The 23,145-nt window shown below is 43.5% G+C and overlaps 2 protein-coding genes across 11 annotated transcripts in view; both read left to right on the forward strand.

Annotated features, from left to right (window-relative positions):
- Positions 1 to 3,745: 3,745 nt before the first annotated feature.
- Fastkd5 (FAST kinase domains 5) lies at positions 3,746 to 22,713 on the forward strand. Of its 6 annotated transcripts, none has more exons than XM_027421785.2 (3): positions 3,746 to 3,786; positions 7,231 to 7,328; positions 19,812 to 22,324. In XM_027421785.2, exon 3 carries the CDS (start codon positions 20,002 to 20,004, stop codon positions 22,297 to 22,299), a length of 2,298 nt encoding a protein of 765 aa, XP_027277586.1. In that variant the 5' UTR covers positions 3,746 to 3,786; positions 7,231 to 7,328; positions 19,812 to 20,001; the 3' UTR covers positions 22,300 to 22,324. The 6 variants fall into 6 exon arrangements, with proteins under 6 accessions (XP_027277586.1, XP_027277587.1, XP_035302108.1 ...); XM_027421786.2 differs by having other exon boundaries at positions 3,749 to 3,786; positions 19,775 to 22,324; XM_027421784.2 differs by lacking the exons at positions 3,746 to 3,786; positions 7,231 to 7,328 and adding exons at positions 15,606 to 17,379; positions 17,466 to 17,648.
- Positions 3,748 to 23,145, forward strand: part of Ubox5 (U-box domain containing 5) — a 39,693-nt gene continuing 20,295 nt past the window's right edge. For 2 of the 5 annotated variants that reach the window (XM_035446220.1, XM_027421788.2), the window contains exons 1-2: positions 3,748 to 3,786; positions 7,231 to 7,328. The gene's annotated coding sequence lies outside the window, so the exon portion shown is untranslated. Of the gene's footprint in view, positions 3,787 to 7,230; positions 7,329 to 15,474; positions 15,595 to 23,145 lie in introns of those variants that run through there. The other 3 variants (XM_027421787.2, XM_027421793.2, XM_035446221.1) reach the window with 2 other exon arrangements.

Genomic DNA, 23,145 nt, shown 5'->3' on the forward strand with positions numbered 1-23,145 from the left:
GTCTCCAGAGGAGGCATGGGACCAGAGGACCTCATTGTGCTGTGCAAAGGGACTGACTCAAAGCTCCAGTCTTCCATGTTTGTCCAGGAGTCATGGTTCTACCTTCCCTACCACTGGGGGTGGGGAGTTAGGGAGGTTTCCTCTTCAGCTCAGACTGTTAGGAGTGTTACCAGCTGGGTCTAGCTCAGGAGCAGTACACTAGGCTGCTGTCTAGAAGGCAGGTGATATGGGACAGCTAGGTGCAGCCTGCAGGCACTTAAAACAACCCACTGTGAGTAGCAGACACTCATGCATGCAGTAAGTGGTAAGCTGTCCTTTATGGTAGTTCCTTCCGTTCTCACAAAGCTTCACAGGGGGAAAAAAGTAGTTTTTTGTAAACATCACAACTAGATCTACACTTTTTTTTTTCTTAGATCTACACTTTTAAAGAGTGGTTTCTTTTCCTTTCCCCTGACAGGTGTCACGGGTTCCTTGTGGATCTAGAGCAGCAGTTCTCAACCTGTGGGTTGTGACCTCTTGGGGTTGAACAACCCTTTCATCGGGGTAGCATACCAGATTTACATTAAGATTCATAACAGTAGCAAAATTACAGTTCTGAAGTAGCAATGAATATAGTTTAATGGTTGAGAAACACTGCCCTAGAGTTTAGTTTTTAATCTTCACATTCTTCCATCCTATCTTGTTCGATAAGCTTGATTTACACCACTTTATCATTATATCAGAAGTTTTTTTTTTGAGCCAGACAGTGGTGGCACACACCTTCTATCCATCCCAGCACTTGGGAGGTAGAGACAGGATAGATCTCTGTGAGTTTGATGCCAGCCTGGACTACAGAGCTAGTTCCAGGACAGTCAAGGCTGTTTGGTACACAGAAAAACCCTGACTTGTGGGGAGGGGGAATTGAAGTTTTCTGAGTTAGCACACATCTTTAATCCCAGTACTCAGGAGATAGAGGAAGGTAGATCTATGAGTTGGAGGCCAGTCTAGTCTACATAGTGAGTTCCAGAACAGCCAGGACTGTATAGTGAGACCCTGTCTCAAACAAACAAAATTAACAAATGCTGGTACTAAAAAAAAAAAAAAAAAAAAAAAAAAAAAAAGCTTCTTCTTCTGGCCTTTAATTCCAGCACTCTGGGAGGCAGAGGCAGGCAGATCTCTGTGAGTTCAAGGCCAGCCTGGTCTACAAGAGCTAGTTCCAGGACATCCTCCAAAGCCACAGAGAAACCCCATCTCGACCCCTCCCCCCAAGAAAAAAGTTTCTTTGGGCTGGGGAAATGGCTTAATCAATAAATAGCCTGCCATACAGGCATGTGAACCTGATCTTGGATTTCCAGCACCCACATAAAGGCTGGCCCTGAGGCCCTGTCTGCATCTGTAACCCCAGCACAGGGGCCACCAGAATACAGGTGGGTCACTGGTTTTCAGAGGCAAGCCTGTATAGCTGAACCTGAATCTGTGAGCTCCAGTTTCAGTTAGAGACACTGTCTCAAAAAGTAAGGAGAAGAGTGACTGAGAAAGACACCTGATGTCTATCTGATGACCACTGGCCTACACATACACACACACACACACACACAATCACACACACCAACAAAAGTTCTCAGAACCATGCCATAAGTCATCTCCTTCCAGTCCTGTTGGCTAGAGCTGGGCCATCAGATCCTCTCACTTCAAAGGAGATTAGGAAACCGTATTTGGCAAAGACAAACTGGACTCCCATGGCTGCTCAGGAGCAATCAAAGTTTTGTCCCCTGTGTGTGGAATTGTTCTCTCTGAGTTTGCAGGCAGGTTGTAATCAGGTAAGTGAATGAAAAGAAGAGAAAGGAAAGGACATGGCTGCTCCTAGGTATAGTAGAGAAGAGCATTTATTGTTGATGAACGGGAGACATAGTCAGAGGCAGATATCTGGGAGAGCCTAGAGTGGTGGGCATGATCCTGAGTCATGTAAGGAGAGGGAGAAGGGGGTGGGGAGAGAAGGGGGAACCAGGTGCAGCAGCCAGGAGCAGACAAAAGGGGACCAGGTAACCGAAGTGGTTGATTATAGAGGGAAGGGTAGGTATGGGAAGAGCAGATCAGCTGCTGGGTTGAAGAAGTTTAGAGCAGGCGGTGAGGAATGCAAGCCAAGAGGACCCTGTAACAGGTAGGGACTGAGGGATGCTGGGAAAACCTGGCAGCTAGGCCCGCTTTGATATGTTAAATAGGCACTTCAACCTTTTTGTTCCGGGTTTGAAACCTAACAGCAAGAAGTCCCTGACCAGTATAAACCATGTTACCAATGGTCCAAGGGCACAAATGTTCACACCCAGGCAAACAGCCTTACTGAGAACTCAGAAGCTGGGATGCTGGGCTCCAACTTTTGTCACAATCTCTTACAGTGCCCTTGTTTCCCCATCAGTGCCCTGGAGGGAGTATGATGTCTCAATTCTCCTTCACATCTTTTAAAGTAGATGGCAGCCTGGGACCAGGCCTTCCTGCTACAAAGGGCTTGGTAGAATCTCTTCAACCCAGATTTGAGGCCCTCCTAAGAGACATACAAGGCCACCCTGATCTACCCTCCTCCAGTCCCAGCTTCTTTCGTCCATTTTTAACCCCTTAGGTTTTTCGAGACAGGATTTCTCAGTGTAACCCTGGCTATCCTGGAATGCCCTCTATAGATCAGACTGGCCTCAAACTCAGAGATCTGCCTGTCTCTGCCTCCCAAGCGTTGGGATTAAAGGTGCATTCCACCATGCCTGGCTTGCATCCATTTTTCTTTATCATTTATTTATTTGTAGGCAAGATTTTGATACACAGCTGTGGCTATCCTGGAACTCACTATGTAGACCAGGCTGGCTTCCAATTCATAAAGATTTGCCTGCCTCTGCCTCCTGAGCGCTGGGATTAAAGGTGTGCACCATCACGGCTGGCTCCTTGCACCGGTTTTCTGTCTACCTATTGCTGGTTCCTCTTCCGAAAGCATAAACATTTTCACTATTGGGAATGCATCATTATCTTCATTGTATAGATGACAAACCAGGCTTGAAAGGTTTATGTGTCTTCTCAAAGTCATAAAATTGTTCTGGTGAAAGCTTCACCCCAGCCCCTGGCATCCATCCATATAGCCAGAGAGTCTGGGATGTTCTGGTGGAAGTTCTACCCTAAGGCCCCTCTCCTATCTCTCTCCAAACCCTCTGCATCTCAGAAAGTCCACCAAATGATGACCCCCCCCCCACACACACACACAGATGCTCAAGACCACTCCCACAGGGTACTGTTCCCTCAGAAAACAGACTTGTGGTTTTCTACTCTCTCGTTCCCATTTCCTCTCTGGGAGAGCTGGAAAACTATCCGGAAGCGTTGTACGCACTAAACGTGGGCTTTTTTCTAATGCGGTTTGATTTGGTCTAATTTGGATTGCTGCGTGCGTTGGTGGCGGCGAGGCTTACGGGGTGCAGAAACTTTTCAGAAACCTTGATGGTATCCCTAGGATTCGAGCCTGTGCAAAGCCGCTCAATTACTTCCAAAGCGATCCATCCGGGGTACTACTTTTCCCTCTGAACAATCTAGGTTGCCTCTTTATATTTGGCATAGGTTACCTCGTTACATCTGACACTAGAAAAATGCCAGTGGAAAACGCTGACTGGGGTCTTTTGAGCCTCGGCGGCTCCGGGACTGACGCAAGCGGAAGTAGAAGGCCGCTGGCCGGAAGTGAGTTGTGGAGCGGTTGATGCTGCAGGGTTGTGTGTGTGTTGACTTTCAGTCTGCGGCCTGGGACTGGCTCTGGGGAGCTCCCTTTAGGGCCCTCAGGTGAGTGGGCTGCCGGGGAGGACCATACTCGGCTTACTGCCTGCCCCACCGGGCGGGCGGCGCGCTCCGTCTCCCTGGTTCTCCCGGGCCTGCCGCGCGGAGGCGGTGCTTCCCAGCCGGAGCCCCTCTCAGTATCTGGGCCACCCTCGGCGCTCCAGGCTGCTGTGACTGTGGGCGAAAGACTTCTCTGAAAGCGCTTTTGACCCCTTGTGAAGTGGAGATCGTGTCTGTACGTGTCTCACAGGGCTGTGACGATACCTTCTGCTCCGCCCCTCTCCACAGTCTGGCGTGCACGCAAAGCCCTTGGAAAGTGACTTAGCCGGTCTTGGGTGGGTCCCGGGAGTCGATGTTTCTTTTTCTTTTATTTCTTTCTGGAGTGTTTCGAGACACGGTTTCCCTGTGTAGCCTGGCTGCCCTGGAACTCACAGAGATCCACCTGCCTCTGCCTCCCAAGTGTCGGGATTAAAGGCGTGCTCCCGCACCGCCCGGCGGAGTCGGGCTTGGGATGGGGTGAGGTAGTGGGACCTATTCCTTCATTTTTTAGCAGTCCCTGGTTGTACGAGCCCAACTCGAGGTAGTAGTGTTTTCCTCCCTTTCTGTTCAAATCTTGACATCTCTTTGCTCTGATTCTAGGAACTTTGGACAGGAGCCTTTATACTTTGTACATTCATGAGTCTTCTTGGGGGCTTCATTGTTCACTCAGTGTGGACATCTGGGCATTGATTGCCTCATCCTGTGGAGTTCCTATCTGGGTACTTCAGTGTCAGAGATAACTGGTATTCCGTGCTCATATTTTCTATACTTTGCCCACAGTGTGAGTACTCAGAAAGTGCTCTTCTAGAATTAGGTTCTTAGGCCTGCTGCCCTCAGTTGCCACAGGCTAGCCCTAGGTGACCAGTTTAAAATCTGAAGACTACTCCTTGCTTCATAGAGCTGAGAAAGTGGGGTCATTTTGGCAGTTATGCGGGTCTGCTGTATCTGTGTGTCTTCCACACTTAGTGGGTTGTTATTTTCCGCTCCCCAATGAAGCCTTGGCTTTCATTGTGTAAATAAGCCAACTTAATTTTTTTTTTCTTTATTTTTATTTTATGTATATGGCCTTTTGCCTTTGTGCTTGTCTGTACGCCATGTGGAGGAGGCCAGAAGAGGACATCGGATCTGCTGGAACTTGATTTATAGTTGGTTGTGAGCCAAAGTGTGGACTAGGAATCAAACCCTGATCCTCTGGGAGAGCAGTCAGTGCTCTTAAACATTTAGCCATCTCTCCTGCCAATAAGTCAACTTTTTTGTTGTTGTTATTTTTTCGAGATAGGGTTTCTCTGTGGCTTTGGAGGCTGTCCTGAAACTAGCTCTTGTAGACCAGGCTGGTCTCGAACTCACAGAGATCCACCTGCCTCTGCCTCCCCAGTGCTGGGATTAAAGGTGTGCGCCACCACCGCCTGGCATAAGTCAACTTATATATAAAGGAATTCTGGCCAGGAGTGGTAGTGCATATCTTTAATTCCAGCACTCAGGAAATAGAGGAAGCACATCTCTGTGAGTTTAAGGCCAGGCAGGGCTATAGTAAGACTCTGCACTCTCCCACCCCACTTAAAAAAAAAAGGGGGAAATCTGAAGTTTCTTACTTTGAAACCTCAAAAATAGGAAAAACAGGTAAAAAAAACAACAATAAAAACCCAAGTGTTTGGTTGTATGTGACTGGAGTTATTGTTGGGAATTTTCTCTCATGACTGTGTGGATTTTTATATTTATCTTTACCTGACTGCTCTTTAGCCATTCTTGCCTATAATCCAATCACACAGGAGTTCAAGGCCTGCCTCTACTGGCTACTATTAGGGCTGAAGTGCCTGTTTAGCATATCATATCACTGGCTGCCGGGTTCTACCAGCAACTCTCAGTACCTGTTAGAGAGTCATCCTGGCTGTCATACCCTGCTTTTACCCTAAACTCTCCAGCCCAGGAGCTGGGCTTCCGTTCCCCCAGCTTCTCTGATTCCTACATATCTTCAGCCATTTTGACTACCTGCCCTTTTGCTAAGGGCCCCTTTGCCTCTTGGCCACTGCCCTTAGTGCCCATTCTCCTGACCTCTTTGTAATCATAACTCTGCCTGCTTCAGGGCCCCCAGATAACACACAGAGTCTTATGTTAGTTACACTGTTGCTGGCCAATGACTAGGATTTCTTATTTGCTAGCTCTGTCTTAAGTATCAACCATAACTATTAATCTATATATTTTATAAGGACTTATCTTATTGAGGATGCCGGACATGTGTGTCCTTTCCTCCCAGGATCACATGGCGATCTCCCTTTATTACATTTCCCAGAATCCTCCTCTCCCAGTCCTGCCTAACTTGCTTCCCTGTTGGCCAACAGTGCTTTATTTATCAACCAATAAGACAAACATACACACAGAAGGACCTCCCCCATCACCTCTTGGCTTCTGCCTCCCTCTCCCACATGGCCCGGTGCAATCTGTCCACCATGTTCACCCTGGACTCTTCCAGATGCCTCTCCTCATGCTCTCTTTCATATTTACAATAATCCTCAACCCATACCTAGGAGCAGTCATGTTGTAGTTTACCCTCATTCAGTCTAGGATACATGAGACCCTGTCTTTTTTTTGTTGTTTGTTTTATGGAGACAGGGTTTCTTTGAAACACTATTTCTTTGGGTGGCTCTGGCTGTCCTGGAGCTCCACCTATAGACCTGGCTGGCCCCAAACTCAAAGAAATCCACCTGCCTCTGCCTCTTGAGTGCTGGATTAAAGACATGTGCCACCACTGCCCAACTGAGACCCTGTCTTTTTTTTAAAAAAAAAAAAAAAAAAGGAAGGGAGGAAAAAGGGATGGTTTGTGCTAGATTTGGGCTTCCCTTCCCCCAGCTTTGATTTTTGTTTTGGTTTAGCCCATAGACCCTTGTCTTATGCACTTGTGCCTTAACCTTCTTAGACTACTGGTAGACTCTGCTCCTATGTGGGAACAAAAGGGAAGAAATGTCCTAGTTAACATCTCACTGACAGCTTAGGATCCTTACTGTCAGTTTATAAGCCTTTGTTTTTGGTAGACTTCCATCAGGAGACTTTAGCTCCTAGAAAAAAGTTAGGGACTAAGGCTAGAGTAAGCCTAGTATTTATGAAGCCCTGAGTTTGATTATTAGCACTGCAAAAAAAGAAAAGACAATATGAACCGGGCGGTGGTGGCACACACCTTTAATCCCAGCACTCAGGAGGCAGAGGCAGGCTGATCTCTGTGAGTTCGAGGCCAGCCTGGTCTACAAGAGCTAGTTCCAGGACCAAAGCCACATAGAAACCTTGTCTCGAAAAACCAAAAAAAAAAAAAAAAAAAAAAAAGAGAGAGAGAGAGAGAGAGAGAGAGAGAGAGAGAGAGAATCAGTAGTTGGTAATTTGAATATACTAAATGTGTCATATAATTTAATTGATTCACAGTTACCATGGATGCACTTTTCTGCCTGGTTCCCTTTTTCTAACTTCTGGACTGTGGTTTAAGATGGCCTTGCTGAGGCATGTATCTGGAAGATAGAAAGGTAAGATTCCTGGATTCTATATTATCACATTGTTCTGGGTAGTTGAGCAGTTTTGGAAATTCCAATGCTCTGAAACTGCTGTGGTCTATTAGCACCCTAAAGAGGAGATAGAGAAGAGGATATGTTTAGAAAATTTAAATTAGGCAGGGAGCTTAGTGTAGTGAAGTCAGGTTGGACCCTGTAAGGAGCCAGCAATTAATTAGTTTCCAGGTTTCTTGTTTGTACTCTGGGAACCCTTGAGGAAATAAGAATTAACTAACTCTCTGTCCACCTATTTTCTCTACCTGTCAGTACCTGTCTCCTCTGCAACACTCTTCCTACTGTCTTACTCTTCTTCTCCCTTTTGCTGTGTAGCCCTGGCTAGCTGGGAGCTTGCTGTATAGACCAGGCTGGCCTCAGAACCACAGAGCTGCTCCTGCCTTTCTAGTACTGAGATTAAAGTAATGCACCACTAGGCTGGCTTTTTGTTGTTGTTTTGACTTTTCTTTTTTAAAAAAGATTTATTTATTAATTATACATATAGTGTTCTGCCTGCATGTGTGCCTGCACGCCAGAAGAGGGCACCAGGTCTCATTACAGATGGTTATGAGCCACCATGTGGTTGCTAGGAATTGATCTCAGGACCTGGCTTTTCAAGAGAGGGTTTCTCTATGTAACAGCCCTGGCTGTCTTGGAACTCACACTGCAGACCAGGCTGGCCTTGAACTCACAGATCCACCTACCTCTGCTTCAAAAGTTCTGGGACTAAAGGCCTGGACCACCACGCCTGGTTAGACTTGGCTGTTTTGTTTTTGAGACAGGGTCTCATATATCCAAGCCTGGCTTCAAAGTCAGTAGATAATTAAGGATGACCATGACTCCTGCCTCCACCTCACAAGTGCTAGGATTACAGGCATGCATCACCACACCTCTAGCACATGTATTTTGTAAATTTAATTTTTGTTAAAGTTACGCATGTTTGTGATTTAAATAGTTCAATAGAGCTTGTAACACTCTGTTCTTTCCATTTTCCTCCTCCATTTTTGTTCCCCAAAATCGTTTTCAACAGTCTGTTCCTTCCTGCACCTATTGGTTTATTTCTTTTTCTTTGAGGTTTGATCCAGTATTATAGCAACATGATTAAGAGAAGTTTTAGAGCAGCTCTTTCATATTACACATTTGTATTGCTCTTTCTTCCTGTTTTCATGAGGTACTAGGCAGTGAACTCAGGGCCTCAGTATGGTAGTCAATGGACAAATACTGAGCTACACTCATGGGCATGGGCCCTTTTTATTGTTTCTGTTTTTAGTTTTATTTTATGTATATGAGTGTTTTGCCTAAATGAATATATGTGCACTACATGCTTGTCTGGTACCCATGGAACTCAGAAGAGGGCATCAGATCTTCTGGAGCTGGAATTATAGATCGTTATTAGCCACCATGAGGGTATTGGGAGTAGAACCCTGGTCCTCCAAAAGAGCAGCAAGTGCTTTTAACCACATTGTTGTTTTGAAACTGGGACTCACTAAGTTGCCCAGGTAGAATTTTGTATCCTAGCTCAGCCTCCTGAGTACCTGGGATTTCAGGTATGAGCCATCTTATAGCTAGTGTTGCCTACCCTCCATCCCTCCCTCTCTTTGTTTTGATTTTGAAACAGACTCTTAATTTTTTTTTTTTTTTTTTTTTTATTTTTGAAACAGGGTTTCTCTGTGGCTTTGGAGGCTGTCCTGGAACTAGCTCTTATAGACAAGGCTGGTCTCGAACTCACAGAGATCTGCCTGTCTCTGCCTCCCAAGTGCTGGGGTTAAAGGTGTGTGCCACCACCACCTGGCTCAGACTTTATTTATGTATATGTGTATGTGAGTAAGTGCCATGTGTATGAGTGTGCCTGCAAAGGCCAGCAAGGTTATCACATCCCTTGGAGGTACAGTTACAGCTGAACTGAACTCAGATCTTCTGGAAAAGCGGAAAGTTTTCTTAATCAAGGAGTTATCTATACAGCCCCTCCCCCCTTTTTAAAAAAAAAAATTGGAAACAAGATCTCAGTATAGACCATGTTGGCATCAAACTCATGATCTTCCTGCTTCAGCCTCTTAAGTGCTGAGGTTATATGCACCACTACGCCTATAGTGTATACCTGTATACCTGGCAATAATTTCTGTTGGTGTTATTACTGGGTTATTTTTCTGTTTGTTCATCCCTAGATTATCCATTAGAAGTTCTTTCCCAGATATCGCCCATCTATTTTGTTCAATATGAACTGATTGTTCTTTTTATCTGCTTGCAGTTCTTGCCCTGAGATCTTTCCTCTATTTTGAGTTTTCTCTTTTTTTCTCTCCTGTGTTGAACTCTTAAGTATTTTTGTTTATCCGTTGTTATTTTGGAAAGATAGGCTTTTATTTAGTTTAGTCTAGCTTTGAACGTGTGTCAATCCTGTCTGAGTCTCTTAAGTCCTTGGGTTATAATTATGTATAGTTATACATACTATACATACACCCCACCTAATTTAAAACTAACTCACTCTCCCACTTTCCTGAGTTAGGGTCTCATTGCATAGCTCTGGCTGGCCCAGAACTTGCTATATAGACTAGGTTGGCTTCAAATTTAGATTGATATATCTGCCTCTTTCTCACCAGTACATTAAAGGCATGTGTTATTATATCCAGCATCTTAAAACTCTTAATTCTTCTTTTTAAAATTTCCTTTAAATTTATTTTATTTTACAGGTAGAAAGGTTTTTGCCTGCACGTATGTATCTGCACTGTGTGCATACCTGGTGCCCTCAATGTTCAGAAAAGGGCATCAGATCTCAGGAACTGGAGTTGTAAGTCCCCATGTGGGTGCTGGGAAATGAGCTAGGGTCCTCTGCAAGAGCAAGTGTTCTTACTAGCCCTTAAAACTGTTTGTTTATTTACTTATTTTGTTTTTGTTTTTTGGGTTTTTTTTTTTTTTTTTTTTTTTTTTTTGTTTTTTTTTTTTTGAGACAGGGTTTTTCTGTGTAGCCTTGGCTATTCTGGAACTCACTCTGTAGATTAACCTGGCCTTGAATTCAGAGATCTGCCTGCCTCTGCCTCCCAAGTGCTGGGATTAAAGTTGTGTGCCTCTTCTTTTTTAGAATTATTTTATTTCATGTGCCTGCATGTATGTCTATGTACCATGTTCATGCAGTGCCCATACAGCCCAGAGGAGGGCATTAGATCCCCTGGAACTGGAATTACAGATGGTATGAGCCATGTGGGTTTTGGGAATCAACACCCATTCCTGAAAGACTGTTCTGCTTAAGCAGTCAACCGCTCTGGAATAGCAGCCAATGCTCTCAATTGCCGTGCCATCTCTTTAGCCCCTCAGCCCCTAGAACTCTTAATTTTTCCATCTCAAGTATCTCTTGCCAACTTTTGGGTCTTCAGTTAATGATACTCTTTCTTTGTAGAATGTTCTGCAATATCCATTCTTTCATATAGTTGTCAGTTTTTGAGACTTCTCTCTTTTTTTTTTTTTTTTTTTTCGAGACAGGGTTTCCCTGTGGCTTTGGAGGCTGTCGTGGAACTAGCTCTTGTAGATCAGGCTGGTCTTGAAATCACAGAGATCCGCCTGCCTCTGCCTCCCAAGTGCTGGGATTAAAGGCATGCGCCACCAACGCCCGGCTCTTTATTTTTTTTATAAGTAGGGTGAACTAACTATAGTGGTAACTAGAACACTAGGATGTGATAGGTAGGAGATGCTCTTGAGCTGATCATATATTAATACTCTAGATTCTGGCATCTGGAAATCTGGGAGAGTAGCTTCTTCAGCCCTGCTCCCAGATCTGGACCTCTCCTTTGTGAATTGTATTGCTACCTGCGGGGCCTGGCTTGTATTAGTCCCACGCTACAGATGCTATCTATTCCGGACTGATGTCTTTGGGGCTGCGATTTAAGCCAGCCGAATGGTCCCAGGTCCATCCCTGAGTCGGAGAGTGCTGGACTGGGAAACTCCTAGCTACCCAATGGTGATAAAAGATGAGACACAGACATCTTGTCATTTCAGGAGGGCTCTCAGTCTATGCTGGAGTCTGGAGTCCACGGTTTGTTCAAGCATCCTCTTAAATAGCTTTCCAACAGTGGGGTTGACCACAGAAGACATCTACTATCATGTATATAGCTGATATCAAATAATTCGTTTAATCCTAGAGACATCCCTAAACAGTCCCTAGGCATGAAAACAAGCCCTCAGAACAGGTGCTGGTGCACCCAGGGCCTAGGTCTGTTGTTATGCAAACTAGGAGACTTTCTCCACTGAGGCCAAGCCATCCATCGGTAATTAGCCGGACATCTGAAAGACAATGGGAGATTTGAGCTCCTGGGATAGAGTTTGAGGCCTGTATCTGGAATACCATAATTGATATTTTTCGGGCCGACAGCTACCTCTGCATACTAGTAGTGTGGCCTTTGGAGTCTTTGACAGCAAGCTCCATTCCATTTTTTGGTTCTGTTACCATATATGAAAGATTTTTTTTTTCTTGTGAGAATTTCCTTTATCTTGTAAAATCTCTTATTCATAAATAATACTGAAATAATAAACCTACCTTACAGAAGTATTGTTAGAATGAGAATTAAGCGGGATGTGGTGGCACTTGGGAGGCAGAGGCAGAACTCTTCCAAGTTCCAGACCTGCCAGAACTACATAATGAGATCCTGTCTCAAAAAACTAAAGGGAAACTCTGTCTCGAAAAAACAAAAAACAAACAAAAAACCAAAAAACCCAAAAAACAAAAATCCTCCCCCCAAAAACCTAAAGGGATATGGGGGTTGGTTCATGTCAAATAGTTCATTTAGCCTCTGAGCCTTGAAGGGAGACTAATGAGAGGAGAAAGGGAGAAAGACAGATTGCATGTTGTCTCATGTGCAGAATTTAGACTACACATGAAAGTAGGGGTGGTACTTGGGAGATGGCTCAGTGAATAAAGTGCTTCACCCACATGTCTGAGGGCTCAAGTTTGGATTCCCAGAACCTTGAATAAAAAACTGGATATGATGTGTCATGTGCCTGTAATCCTAGCCCTCCTGGGAGGTGGAGACTGGAAGATCCCCAGGGCTCATTGGCCAGTCTAGCCAATTGTGACCTTCAGATTCAGTAACAGATCCTGTCTCAAAAATAAAGTGATGAGCTATCGAGGAAGACATCACATTGACCTCTTGTCTCCACGTGTGTATAGCACACACCATAGTAAAAGCAGAATGGGGACAAGAAACTATAGTGGAGGGGTGTGAATCTCAGCAGTATAGAGTGATGTACATATATGGACATGTCATAAATAAAACCCATTCTTTTGGGTCATTGAGATGGCTAAAGGCACTTGTCACCAATCCTGGCAGTCTGACTTCAGTCCTTAGGACCCTTGTAGTAAAAGAAGAAAACTGACTCCTGCAAGTTGTCTTGTGACCTTCACACATGTGCCATGGTATGAGTGTCTCCACATACACAAACACACACACATTAAGTAAATAGTTGTAAAAATAATTATGTCTTAAAAATTTAAAAACCTGTTGTTCACTAACACAGATTTTAATTAGGAAAAGAAAAAAAGACAGCATTGGTACAGAAGAGGTCCCAAGACAGTTGGGGCTCTTGTTATTTCCATCTTAGAACTTTATTTATTTTTTTGTCTTTGTTTTGAGACGGGCTTTCATGTAGCCATGGCCTTCTATTTACTTATTTTATGTGTGTGGGTGTTTTGTTTGCATATATGTCTGTGTACTATGTGCATGGAGAGGCCAGAAGAGGGTATTGACCCCCCTGGGACTGGAATTATATAGATGGTTGTGAGCCACCATATGGCTGGAAATTGAATCCTGGATCTTCTGGAAAAACAGCCAGCACTCTTAACTGATGAGCCATCTCTCCAGTCCAGCCTCCTCCTCCTCCTCCTCCTCTTCTTCCTTCTTTCTTCTTCTTTCTTCTTTCTTCATCTCTCTTCTTTCTTCTTCTTCGAGACAGGGTTTCCTTGTGGCTTTTGGCGGCTGTCCTGGAACTTGCTCTATAGACCAGGTTGGTCTCAAACTCACAGAGATGATCCACCTGCCTCAGCCTCCTGAGTGCTGGGACTAAAGGTGTGTACCACCAGTGCCTGGCGCCTTCTTTCTTAAGACAAAAGTCTCAGTATGAAGTCATGGCTAAACTAGAACTATGTAGACAATGTTTGCCTCAACTTAGAGAGATCCTTCTGCCTCTGCTTTCTGAGTGCAGAGATTACAGGTGTGTGTCACCTGTCTAGTTATTGAGGTAATTTTCTTTCCTTACCCCCTTTTTTTCTTTTGTTTTTGTTTGTGTTTTTGAGACAAGATTCTCTCTCTCTTTTATTAATTTATTTTTACATTCCAATCCTAATTCCTCCTTCCTCTTCTCCTCCCACTCCCTCTACTCTCCCCACCACCTCCCATCTACTCCTCAGAGAGGGTAGGACCTCCCCTAGGAATTCACTAAGTCCATCTCATCATCTCATTGAGCAGGGCCAAGGCACCTCTCTATCCCCACACCCCTGTGTCTAGACTGGGCAAGGTATCTGTCCATATAGAATGGGCTCTACTATTCAGTTTGTGTATTAGTGTTAGATCTTGGACACACTGCCAGTGGCCTCATATATTGTCCCAGTCACAACTTTATCACCTATATTAAGGGAATCTAGTTCAGTCTTATGCTGGTTCGCCATTTGTCAGACCTGAATCAGTGAGCTCTCACTAGCTCCAGTCAGCTGTTTCTGTGGGTTTCCCCATCATGATCTTGTCTCCTTTGTTCATATTATGGCTTCTCCCTCACTTTGATTGTACTCCAGGAGCTTAGCCCAATGGTTATTTGGAGACAAGATCTCTTTATATAGCCCTGGCTGTCCTAGAACTCTGTGTAGACAAGGCTGGCCTTGAACTCAGAGATCCACCTGCCTCTGCCATTCAAGTGCTGGGATTAAAGCTGTGCACCACCATACTTGGTTTATAAAGGTAATTTTTAAAAATGTTTTCTATATTTATTTCTTTTTATATGTATGAATGGTTTGCCTTGCATGTATATGTTTGTGTGCTGCATTCATGCCTAGTGCCCACAGAAGCCAGAAGAGGGTGTCAGATCCCTGGAACTGGATTTGGTTGTGAGCCACCATACAGGTGTTGACAACTGACCCTGGGTCCCCTATTAGACCTGCAAATGCACTTAACCACGGAGACATCTCTGTCTCATAGGGAAGTAATTTTTTAAATTATTGTTTATAGGCCCAAGGATACAGCTCACTTGGTCAAGTACTTGTTTAGCATGCAGAAAGCTCTGGGTTCAGTCCCCAATACCTCATCCAACGGGCATTGTAGCACACACCTGCAGCTCAAGCACTAGGATAGGAGGCAGGAGACTCAGAAGGTCAGGCAGTCCCCACTACATAGTGAATTTGATACTAGCCTGCACTGTTCCACTCATTCTTAGAAAACAAACAAATAAAAAACTATAAAAATTACCATTTATAAACTAGATATGGCAGCACATGCCTGTAATAAGGAGTGGAGGCAGGAAGATCATAGGCTCAAGGCCAGTGTGGGTTTTGAAACTCTGCCTGGGGAACAAAAACAAAACAAAATAAAAAAACAACTATAGATACAATTTAAAAGTAAACAGAGAATTTGTTGTTAATTGATACGTTCTTTCATATTAGTAGTTTTAGTCACAAATAACTAGTGATCTGTATCAGGGGACTGTGAACTTTTTCCATAAAGAGCTAGATAAGAAACACTTGTTTTACAGCTGTACAATCTCTGAGACAGTTACTCAGTTCTTGTATTGAGAAAGCCAACACAGACATTAGATATGTCCAGAAAAAACTTTATTTATGGAAATCAGGTACAGGGTTTAATTTGGGCCCAAGGATGTAGCTTGTGACCACCTGAGCAGTTGAAGCTGGGCACGTTAAACACCAAATGTAGTACCAGGTATGGTGGCACATGCCACATTAGGGACTTGGAGGCAGGTAGATCTCTAAGTTCAAAGTTCATCCTAGTCTACCTAGTGACTACCAGGACCACATAGTGAGATCCTTCCTGTCTCAAAAAAAGGAACCCAGTGTATAAAGATTTACCATGAAATTAAAACATACTTTGCTGTCACCCAGAGAAAGAAGCCTGGTAGGCAGAATAAAACCTTTTGGCCTGCCCTTCAGTCCTGGCTCCTTATGGACTCTGGTAAGAAGAGGCTGAGTGAAAAAAAAGAAACAGAGAAGGAAAGGACTTTACCGGTCCTAGATTTCGGCACCAGATGAACAACAAATAAATAAGTAAGTAAATAAGAAAGGACATTGTAGAGGGATGTAGTCAGACTGAGAGTGAGATGCAGAGTCGTGAGAAAAACATACAGACTTCTTACTCTATTCTTTTTGGTTTCAATCTTCTACCCTGATGTTCCCTTCTGTATCTTTCTTGATGACTTCCTTCTAACTATTTCCTGATGTCTTCTTTCTTCATCTTTCCTTCTATATCTTTCTTAGTGTTTTCCTTCTCTCATGTCTTAATTTTTTTTCCTTACAGCAAAATTTCTCAAGCAGTATAAAAATTCCAATGTGGTTACATTCTATTTTTCATGTGAATGATTACAATGAATACAAGTAAAAAACAACATGTTTTCCATATCCTTTACATGATTAAACATTTTATGTATTACAGGTGAAAAATGAGTTGTCCCAAGAACCCACATACATTCACACCCAAGCAGTTCGTTATAGATTAACAGTGTAAGCAAGCAAGGTGTTTTTATTAGCTAGATCCTTTGCTGGCAGGCTGCATTTGTTAGTTACAAAGAAAGAATCAATCACTTTAGAAAGTGATTATCAATCACCTTATAATTATAATTACCTTATAATATAAGATTACCTTATAAAAGATTACCTTATAATCTTATAAAGAAAGGTAATCTTATAAAAAAGTCTTAAAGGAATTTTAAATCTAAACTTTTATATATGAAATCCTCAGGGTGCATACCCACTCATCAACAGTTTTTTTATTAAATCATATCAGGAAGCTGAGGGCAGAAATGTGATAAGGAATTAATCATTACCTTTGATCACCAACTTATCCGAGCCAGCAATAGCCCCGTTGCCATTGTTTTGTTCCCTGACCTCTATGAGTGTCTTGTTCAACTATTTGTTTTTCTAAACTTTAAATTGTCCCCAAGATTTTCTGCCTCAAAGCCATTAACAAAAACACCTTAACCTAACCTTATTAACAATTGTACATGTCTAAATTCTTTCTAAAGATGGTGGTTGAATCATTAATCTGCTCTAGCAGCAATGCTTGGAAAAAGTCAATCACTATTATAATAATAAGTACCAATAACATTGCTCAGTGAGGTTCCAGAAACCCCATCAGAGTTTTCATACAACACATAGGTTATGAGGATGTGGTGACCATGAAGGCAACAATCAGAGCTATGCTGAATAACAGCATGAGGTCCTCAGGACACATAGTCAGTCCTCAGGGAGTTGCCTCTCCAAAGATCATTCATGCATGGCTTTGCCAACAGCCCAGCCATGTTCCATGAGTTCCAATGCGGCCTGTTGGTACCCTTGCATAGCCCTGGACAGGACATGACTGCTCCCAGGTATGGTGGAGGAGAAAGTTTACTGTGGATAAAAAGGGAGAGTGTTGCCAGAGGCAGAGACATCTGGAGGAGTCCAGAGTGGACATGACCCTAAGCCATGTGAGGAGACTGAGATAGGAAAGGAGAAGGGAGAAAGGGAACCTGGTGCAGCAGCCAAGAGGGCAAAAGATATAAAGAGCGGGTAACCAGAATGTCTGGATGATATAGGGAAGAGCCTCTGGGGGGAGAGGGCAGCCAGCCATGAGCACCCTGTAACAGGTAGGGACTAAGGGATGCTAGGAGAACCTGGTGGCTAGGCGTGCTTTGATATATTAAATAGGTACCTCAGTCATTTGTCCAGGGTTTGAGACCTAACAGGCTAAAAGCAGAGAGGAAGAGATTTCAGAAGATCATTTCATGGAAATTTTGCAGCAATAACCTTGTATGGTCTGTTGATTGGCTGCTCACATGTCCTTGGAATTTGCTAGTAAGTATGAAAAAAAAACATTGAAGAAAGAAAGAATATGGACTGGAGCGATTGCTCAGTGGTTAAAAGCACTGTTGCTCTTACAGAGGACGACAGTTCAGTTCCCAACACCTATATGGTAGTTAATATACGAGACTCCAGTCCCAGAGGACACAACACCTTTGTTTTTTTCAAGAGGAGGTAGAGGAATATGGGAGACCCAGTTTCATGGCCTGCTCATTTTTTTTCCCCGTGGGAGGAAAAATGGAAATTGTACTGCTTCCAGCCAAGTGAGTACCTAGTTAGTGCCTGATTCAGTGGCAGCATTGCCAATCTGCCTCTCCCCGAGGAGACCTGTGCTGTCCCTGGGCTTGTCAGCAGACAGTCATATGAACTGTGGGATTCCTTGTACCTTGAAGCACAGCTTTGAGTGGCTGTTTTCTACTAGGGACCAATGGTGATCAGGCTTCTGAACTTCGATTACCCCCATTCCCATTCACGAGTTTCTGAGTATGCATCCCAGGTCCTGATTATCTGTACTAGTGGTCTAAATTCTGTTCTAAGCAATCTGGAAGTGGGTGTGATGGCACCCATCTGTAATCCCAGCATCTAGCAAGTAGACTGAGGCAAGAATGTCATGAATTGGAGGCCAGCCTAAGCTCAGAAAACAAAGCAGCCTAAAGAGGACAGTTGTCCTTTTCTAAGAGGAATAGTGCCCAAACCGCCAGGCTCTATAATTAAGTTTGTACTGTAAGAACTGTGAGGGTTACTGTCATTATAATTAATTAAAGTTTGTGCCTGCTTTAAGCAAATTAAGGGACTGGAGAGATGTTTCGACCTGCTGAGAAGCTGAGATTATTGTCCTCCTCCTTGACGCCAGCATTAAAGTTTCCCAAAGCTGTGCCTGGAGTTCAGGATTTCTCCTGTGTTTTCTTCATGTTTTCTAAAATGGAAGTCCTCATTATTTAGATTTTGTTGGCTAGTCTTAGTTCCTGATCCTTCCTACCGTAAAGAGTCATTGCAGAGTTGTGTTGGTACCTTCTGCTAAGTTTTGTCAGTCAGAGTACTACTCTTGCATAATCCTCTCTTAACCCTAGCATATTTTCATTTTAAAACTGAACTTCAGCCAGATGTGGTGGTCTATGTCTTTTATCTCAGCACTTGGGAGACAGAGACAGGAAGATCCCTCTGAGTTTGAGGCTGGTTTACAAAGTGACCAAGGCTAGGACCGCCAAGACTACACAGTGAGACACTTTTTTTTTTTTTTTAAGATTTTATTTATTATGTATACAGTCTTCTGCCTGCCTGCCTGCCAGCAGAGGGCACCAGATATCATTAAGGTGGTTGTGAGCCACCACATGGTTGCTGGGAATTGAACTCAGGACCTCTGGAAGAATAGTCTTAACCGCTGAGCCATTTCTCCAGCCCGAGACACTGTTTTAAAACAACAACAACAAAAACTGAACCTAGAAGAATAGAATCACAAAGTGCCTGTTATGGGCTGGAGAAATGTCTCAGCAGTTAAGAGCACTGTTTGCTCTTCCAGAGGCTCTGAGTTCAATTCCCTGCACCCACATAGCTGTTCTCTGTCATTCATAATTGTAGTCCCATGGAAGCTCATGCCCTCTTCTGGTGTGCAAAACACCCATACACATAAATAAATAAACAACAACAAAAAAAGCTTAAAAGAACAGTGATTTTTGTTTTTTGTTTGTTTGTTTTTTGCACTTTGAGAGAACCTGAGCTCAGTTCCCACCACCCAAGTCTAGTGGCTCACAAGTGCTTGTAACTCCAGCTCCAGAGGATCCAACTCTCTTTTCTGACCTCAGATACCAATCACACAACTAGTGCACAGACATACATGCAGACAAAACATCCATACACATCAAATAAATGTTGAAAAATAAAGCAAATCTCCTATTTTCCTTTATACTATTAACACAGCAGCTTTTACAAGTGTTCTTATTCTCCAGAGGACTCATACATGTTGATAGTAAAGAAATGGAATGACTTGCCTACTTGTATCCCCAGCTTCCTTTTGGAAATCTGCCTTCCCCATCCTGTCCTTCCCTACAAGGAAGTGAGTTTATGTCAAGTAGCAGTTTAGAAACCACATAATACTGCTTCTGGTGTGAGGTTTTCTTGTTTGCAAAGCACAATTTGTCCTTCACACTTGATGCTTGTGCTTTGGGCATTCGAAAACATTAAACATTTGCATGGACAGTGGTCCAACCTGCATCTTTATATCTCTTTTTTCCTTTTGTCTTTTGAGATGGGGCCTCACAAGATAGTCCTGGCTGGCCTGAAACTCCAATAGCTCCTCTTGCCTCTACCTCCTAAGCATTGCTACTAAAGGGTGTGTGCCACCACACCTGGCTGCACCTATTTCTTATAATGTGTAAATTTTGTATTATAGGTAGAAGCCACTCATTCTTCATCTACCCTTTTTTCAGTATCTGGCACCAATTCTGGCCCCATCATTTGTGGCCCACGACTCTTGTGGTATGCCGAAGATTCACAGGCAGTTTCTGTGGAACATCTCCCTGTCCGTCTCTAATCAAGTACCATATAAACAAGAACTTGCCTAGTCACACGTGTGAGGACTGTCCTCTGACTGCCAAAAAGATCAGTACAGGCTCCAGAATGGCAGCCACTCTCAAGTTGTTAAAACTTTTAAAATATCAAGCATCTTGTAATCCTTCTGCCTACTGTGCAGCCCAAAGCATGGCATATTGGAATATGAAAAACAGCATACATCATGGGGGACAGAACCTTCCTGAACGTAATAGCTCCTGCCATCCTGCCAGAGAAGTTAAGAACATTGGTAATACCACCTTGTCACAGAGAATCTGCTCAACCGGCAGTGCCCACCTGAGTTTGGAATTCAACAAAGCTTCTACCCTTAAGGCCAGCACATTGCATCCAGGCTCACCCTCTACCAAAAGAGTTGGTAAAGAGGATGTAGAGTATTTTGATTCCTTCGAAGGAACCCGAGTGTTCTTAAAGCTAAGGCCAGAGTACCAGCTTCACAGCTATAACAGATCCGAGACTCACCAGCCCCTGTCTGTTTCAGAAGGTGAACTAATTTTGCACAAAGTCAGAGTTCATCAAAATAAACTGCAGCCAGAAGTCATTACTACTTATTTTTGTAAGCTGAGCTCTCTGCCAGTGGAACAGCATTCTGTTGTGCTGTCCAGTAACAGCTTTGCTTTGCTCTGCCAACTGAGTGTGAAAAACATGCAACTCTTTACTACCTCAGATCTGATCAGTATTTTGAAAGCCTTTGTTGATTTAAGAATACCTCTCTCCCCTTCAATGCTGAATGTGTATGAAACCAGATTTTGCCGTCAGGTGTGGGAGATGAATCTGGATCAGCTTCTCTTGGTCGCTGATCTCTGGCGGAACTTAGGCCACAGAGTGCCTCGTTTTTTAAATTTTTTTTTTAGTTACCTTCATTTACACTGGAAAGAGCTATCCTTGTCTCAACTGATTCACTTAATTTATATAATAGGTGAAAATCGTCAGGTACCACAGGACCTAATGCAAAAACTAGAATCACTGATCCTTAAGTATTTTGATCTGATAAATTTAGAGGAGGTTGGTACAATCTGTTTGGGGTTTTTTAAATCAAGTAGTAATCTCTCTGAATTTGTCATGCGGAAAATTGGAGATGTAGCTTGTGCTAACATGCAGCATCTCAGCAACCACACCTTAGTTCACATTCTTAAAATGTTCCGCTTTACTCATGTAGATCATGTGAATTTCATGAGGCGGTTTGGAGAAATTGCTCCTCAGCGAATCCCTTCTTTGGGGGTTCAGGGTGTTATGCACCTCACTCTTGCCTGCTCCGCCTTACGCTTCCTGGATGAAAGAGTAATGAATGCAGTAGCTGCCTCTTTGCCTCCAAGGGTAACACACTGTCGAAGTAAAGATGTTGCCAAAATTCTGTGGTCATTTGGAACCCTGAACTATAAACCACCCAACACAGAAGAATTTTATTCCAGTCTGATAAATGAAATCCACAGAAAGATGCCTGAATTCAACAAGTACCCGGAGCACCTTCTGACCTCCCTTCTTGGCTTGGCTTTTTCTGAATACTTTCCGACTGAGTTCATCAATGTTGCTCTAAGTCCAGAATTTGTCAGGTTAGCTCAAGAGAATAGTAAGTTTGAACTCACTAAGGAACTGTATACTCTTGATGGTACAGTTGCCATTGAGTGTCCAGATTACGAGGGCAATCGTCTTAATTCTCACCTTCAGCAAGAGGCATCTGTAAACCTGTGGAATTTAGCACGTAAGGATATGAGGTCAAAGCCCGAGTTCTTAGAAGCTCTCTGTTTACTTGAGACCATCTTAGGTGGCCCCCAGTACATCAAGCATCATATGATTTTGCCTCACACCCGATCTTCTGACTTAGAGGTTCAGCTTGATGCTAACATGAAGCCACTGCCAATTAACATCGAAGTAACACCAACAGATGATGTAGCCCAATTACGGTTTAAGCAGGTGGGAGTCAGCCTCACAGATGGTTTGATGAACCGGTTGCTAAAGGCAAAAGCCAAGAGGTCTTTCCAGAGGGAAAGTGAGTTAGAGACTGGCCAGCCACCTATGGAGTTAAGAAAGAAGACAGCCGGACCCTTGGTGGACTCTGCTTGTAATGTGACAGACAGATCAGGGGATGTGGGGATAGATGGCCTGTGCCCTGTAGCCCACATGCAGCCTCCACTAGTGAAGCTAGCTATTCAGTTGACAAACAAGAACCAATATTGCTATGGTACCAGGGTTCTGCTTGGACTGCACAATATGAAGAGGAGGCAGCTGGTTCGAATTGGGTACCGCGTGGTAGAATTATCCTACTGGGAATGGCTTCCACTACTGAAACGGACTCGCTTAGAGAAGCTAGCATACCTCCATGAGAAAGTATTCACCTCTGCTCTCTGAAGTACCTTCATGGGCATTTATGCTCATAAAAGCAATAGGTGCACACTCTACACCTATAGGGTGAGCATCCTTAGCCAGGAAATCAAAGTCAAAAATGTTCCAAAATCTGATACTGAGTACTGATAGATCTCAGATCAGGGATATTCAAGTGGTAGTCCATGCAGATACCCCAGACTTGAAATCTGAAACACCTTTGGTCCTAAGTATTTGATATAGAGATTCTCAACCTGTCTTCCAACCAATTACAAAAGTGTAGGTGGATAATAAAACCGTCTATCAAGTAGCTGTGGGTATACTTTTTCTGTTGCAGAGCCTGTAGCTATTTTTATGTTACTACGGAGTGTATATAACCTATGGTAATGGCAAGCTGCTGTAGTGTATTTTGCTCAGAATAAATAAGCATCTTCAAAATGACCTTGAGCCACAAAATCTTATGCATTTTTTCTTTATTAGTCTAATTTAGTTATTTTGAGGTGGTGTTTTATTTTTGTTTTAATTACTATTATGTCTGTTCGTGTGTGCTGGGAACCAAACTTGGGTTTTCTACAAGAACAGTAAGCACTCTTTTTTTTTCTTTTGGCTTTTTGAGAAAGTGTTTCTCTGTATAATAGTGCTGATTATCTTGGAACTTGCTCTGTAGGCCAGGCTGGTCTTTAACTCAATCTTACTGAGCTCCATCTGCCTCTGCCTTCTGAGTGCTGGGACTAAGGGCATGCGCCACCACCACCTCCTGGCTTGTTTTTATTTTTGAGGTGGGTCTTTCTGTAGCCCTGGCTGTCTTGGAACTCCCTATCTTAGCCTTAGACTCACAGATAGCCACCTTCCTCCACCTCCCAGGTGTTGGTA

Source organism: Cricetulus griseus, chromosome 6 (genome assembly GCF_003668045.3).
Source record: "Cricetulus griseus strain 17A/GY chromosome 6, alternate assembly CriGri-PICRH-1.0, whole genome shotgun sequence".
Lineage (NCBI taxonomy): Eukaryota > Metazoa > Chordata > Mammalia > Rodentia > Cricetidae > Cricetulus > Cricetulus griseus.

Bases quoted from the DNA above. Each gene is read 5' to 3' on its own strand.
- Fastkd5 (XM_035446218.1), top strand. From the start codon at position 17,587: ATGGCCTGCTCATTTTTTTTCCCCGTGGGAGGAAAAATGGAAATTGTA. The intron at 17,649-19,811 runs GTGAGTACCTAG...CCCTTTTTTCAG, and splicing joins ATTGTACTGCTTCCAGCCAA to TATCTGGCACCAATTCTGGC.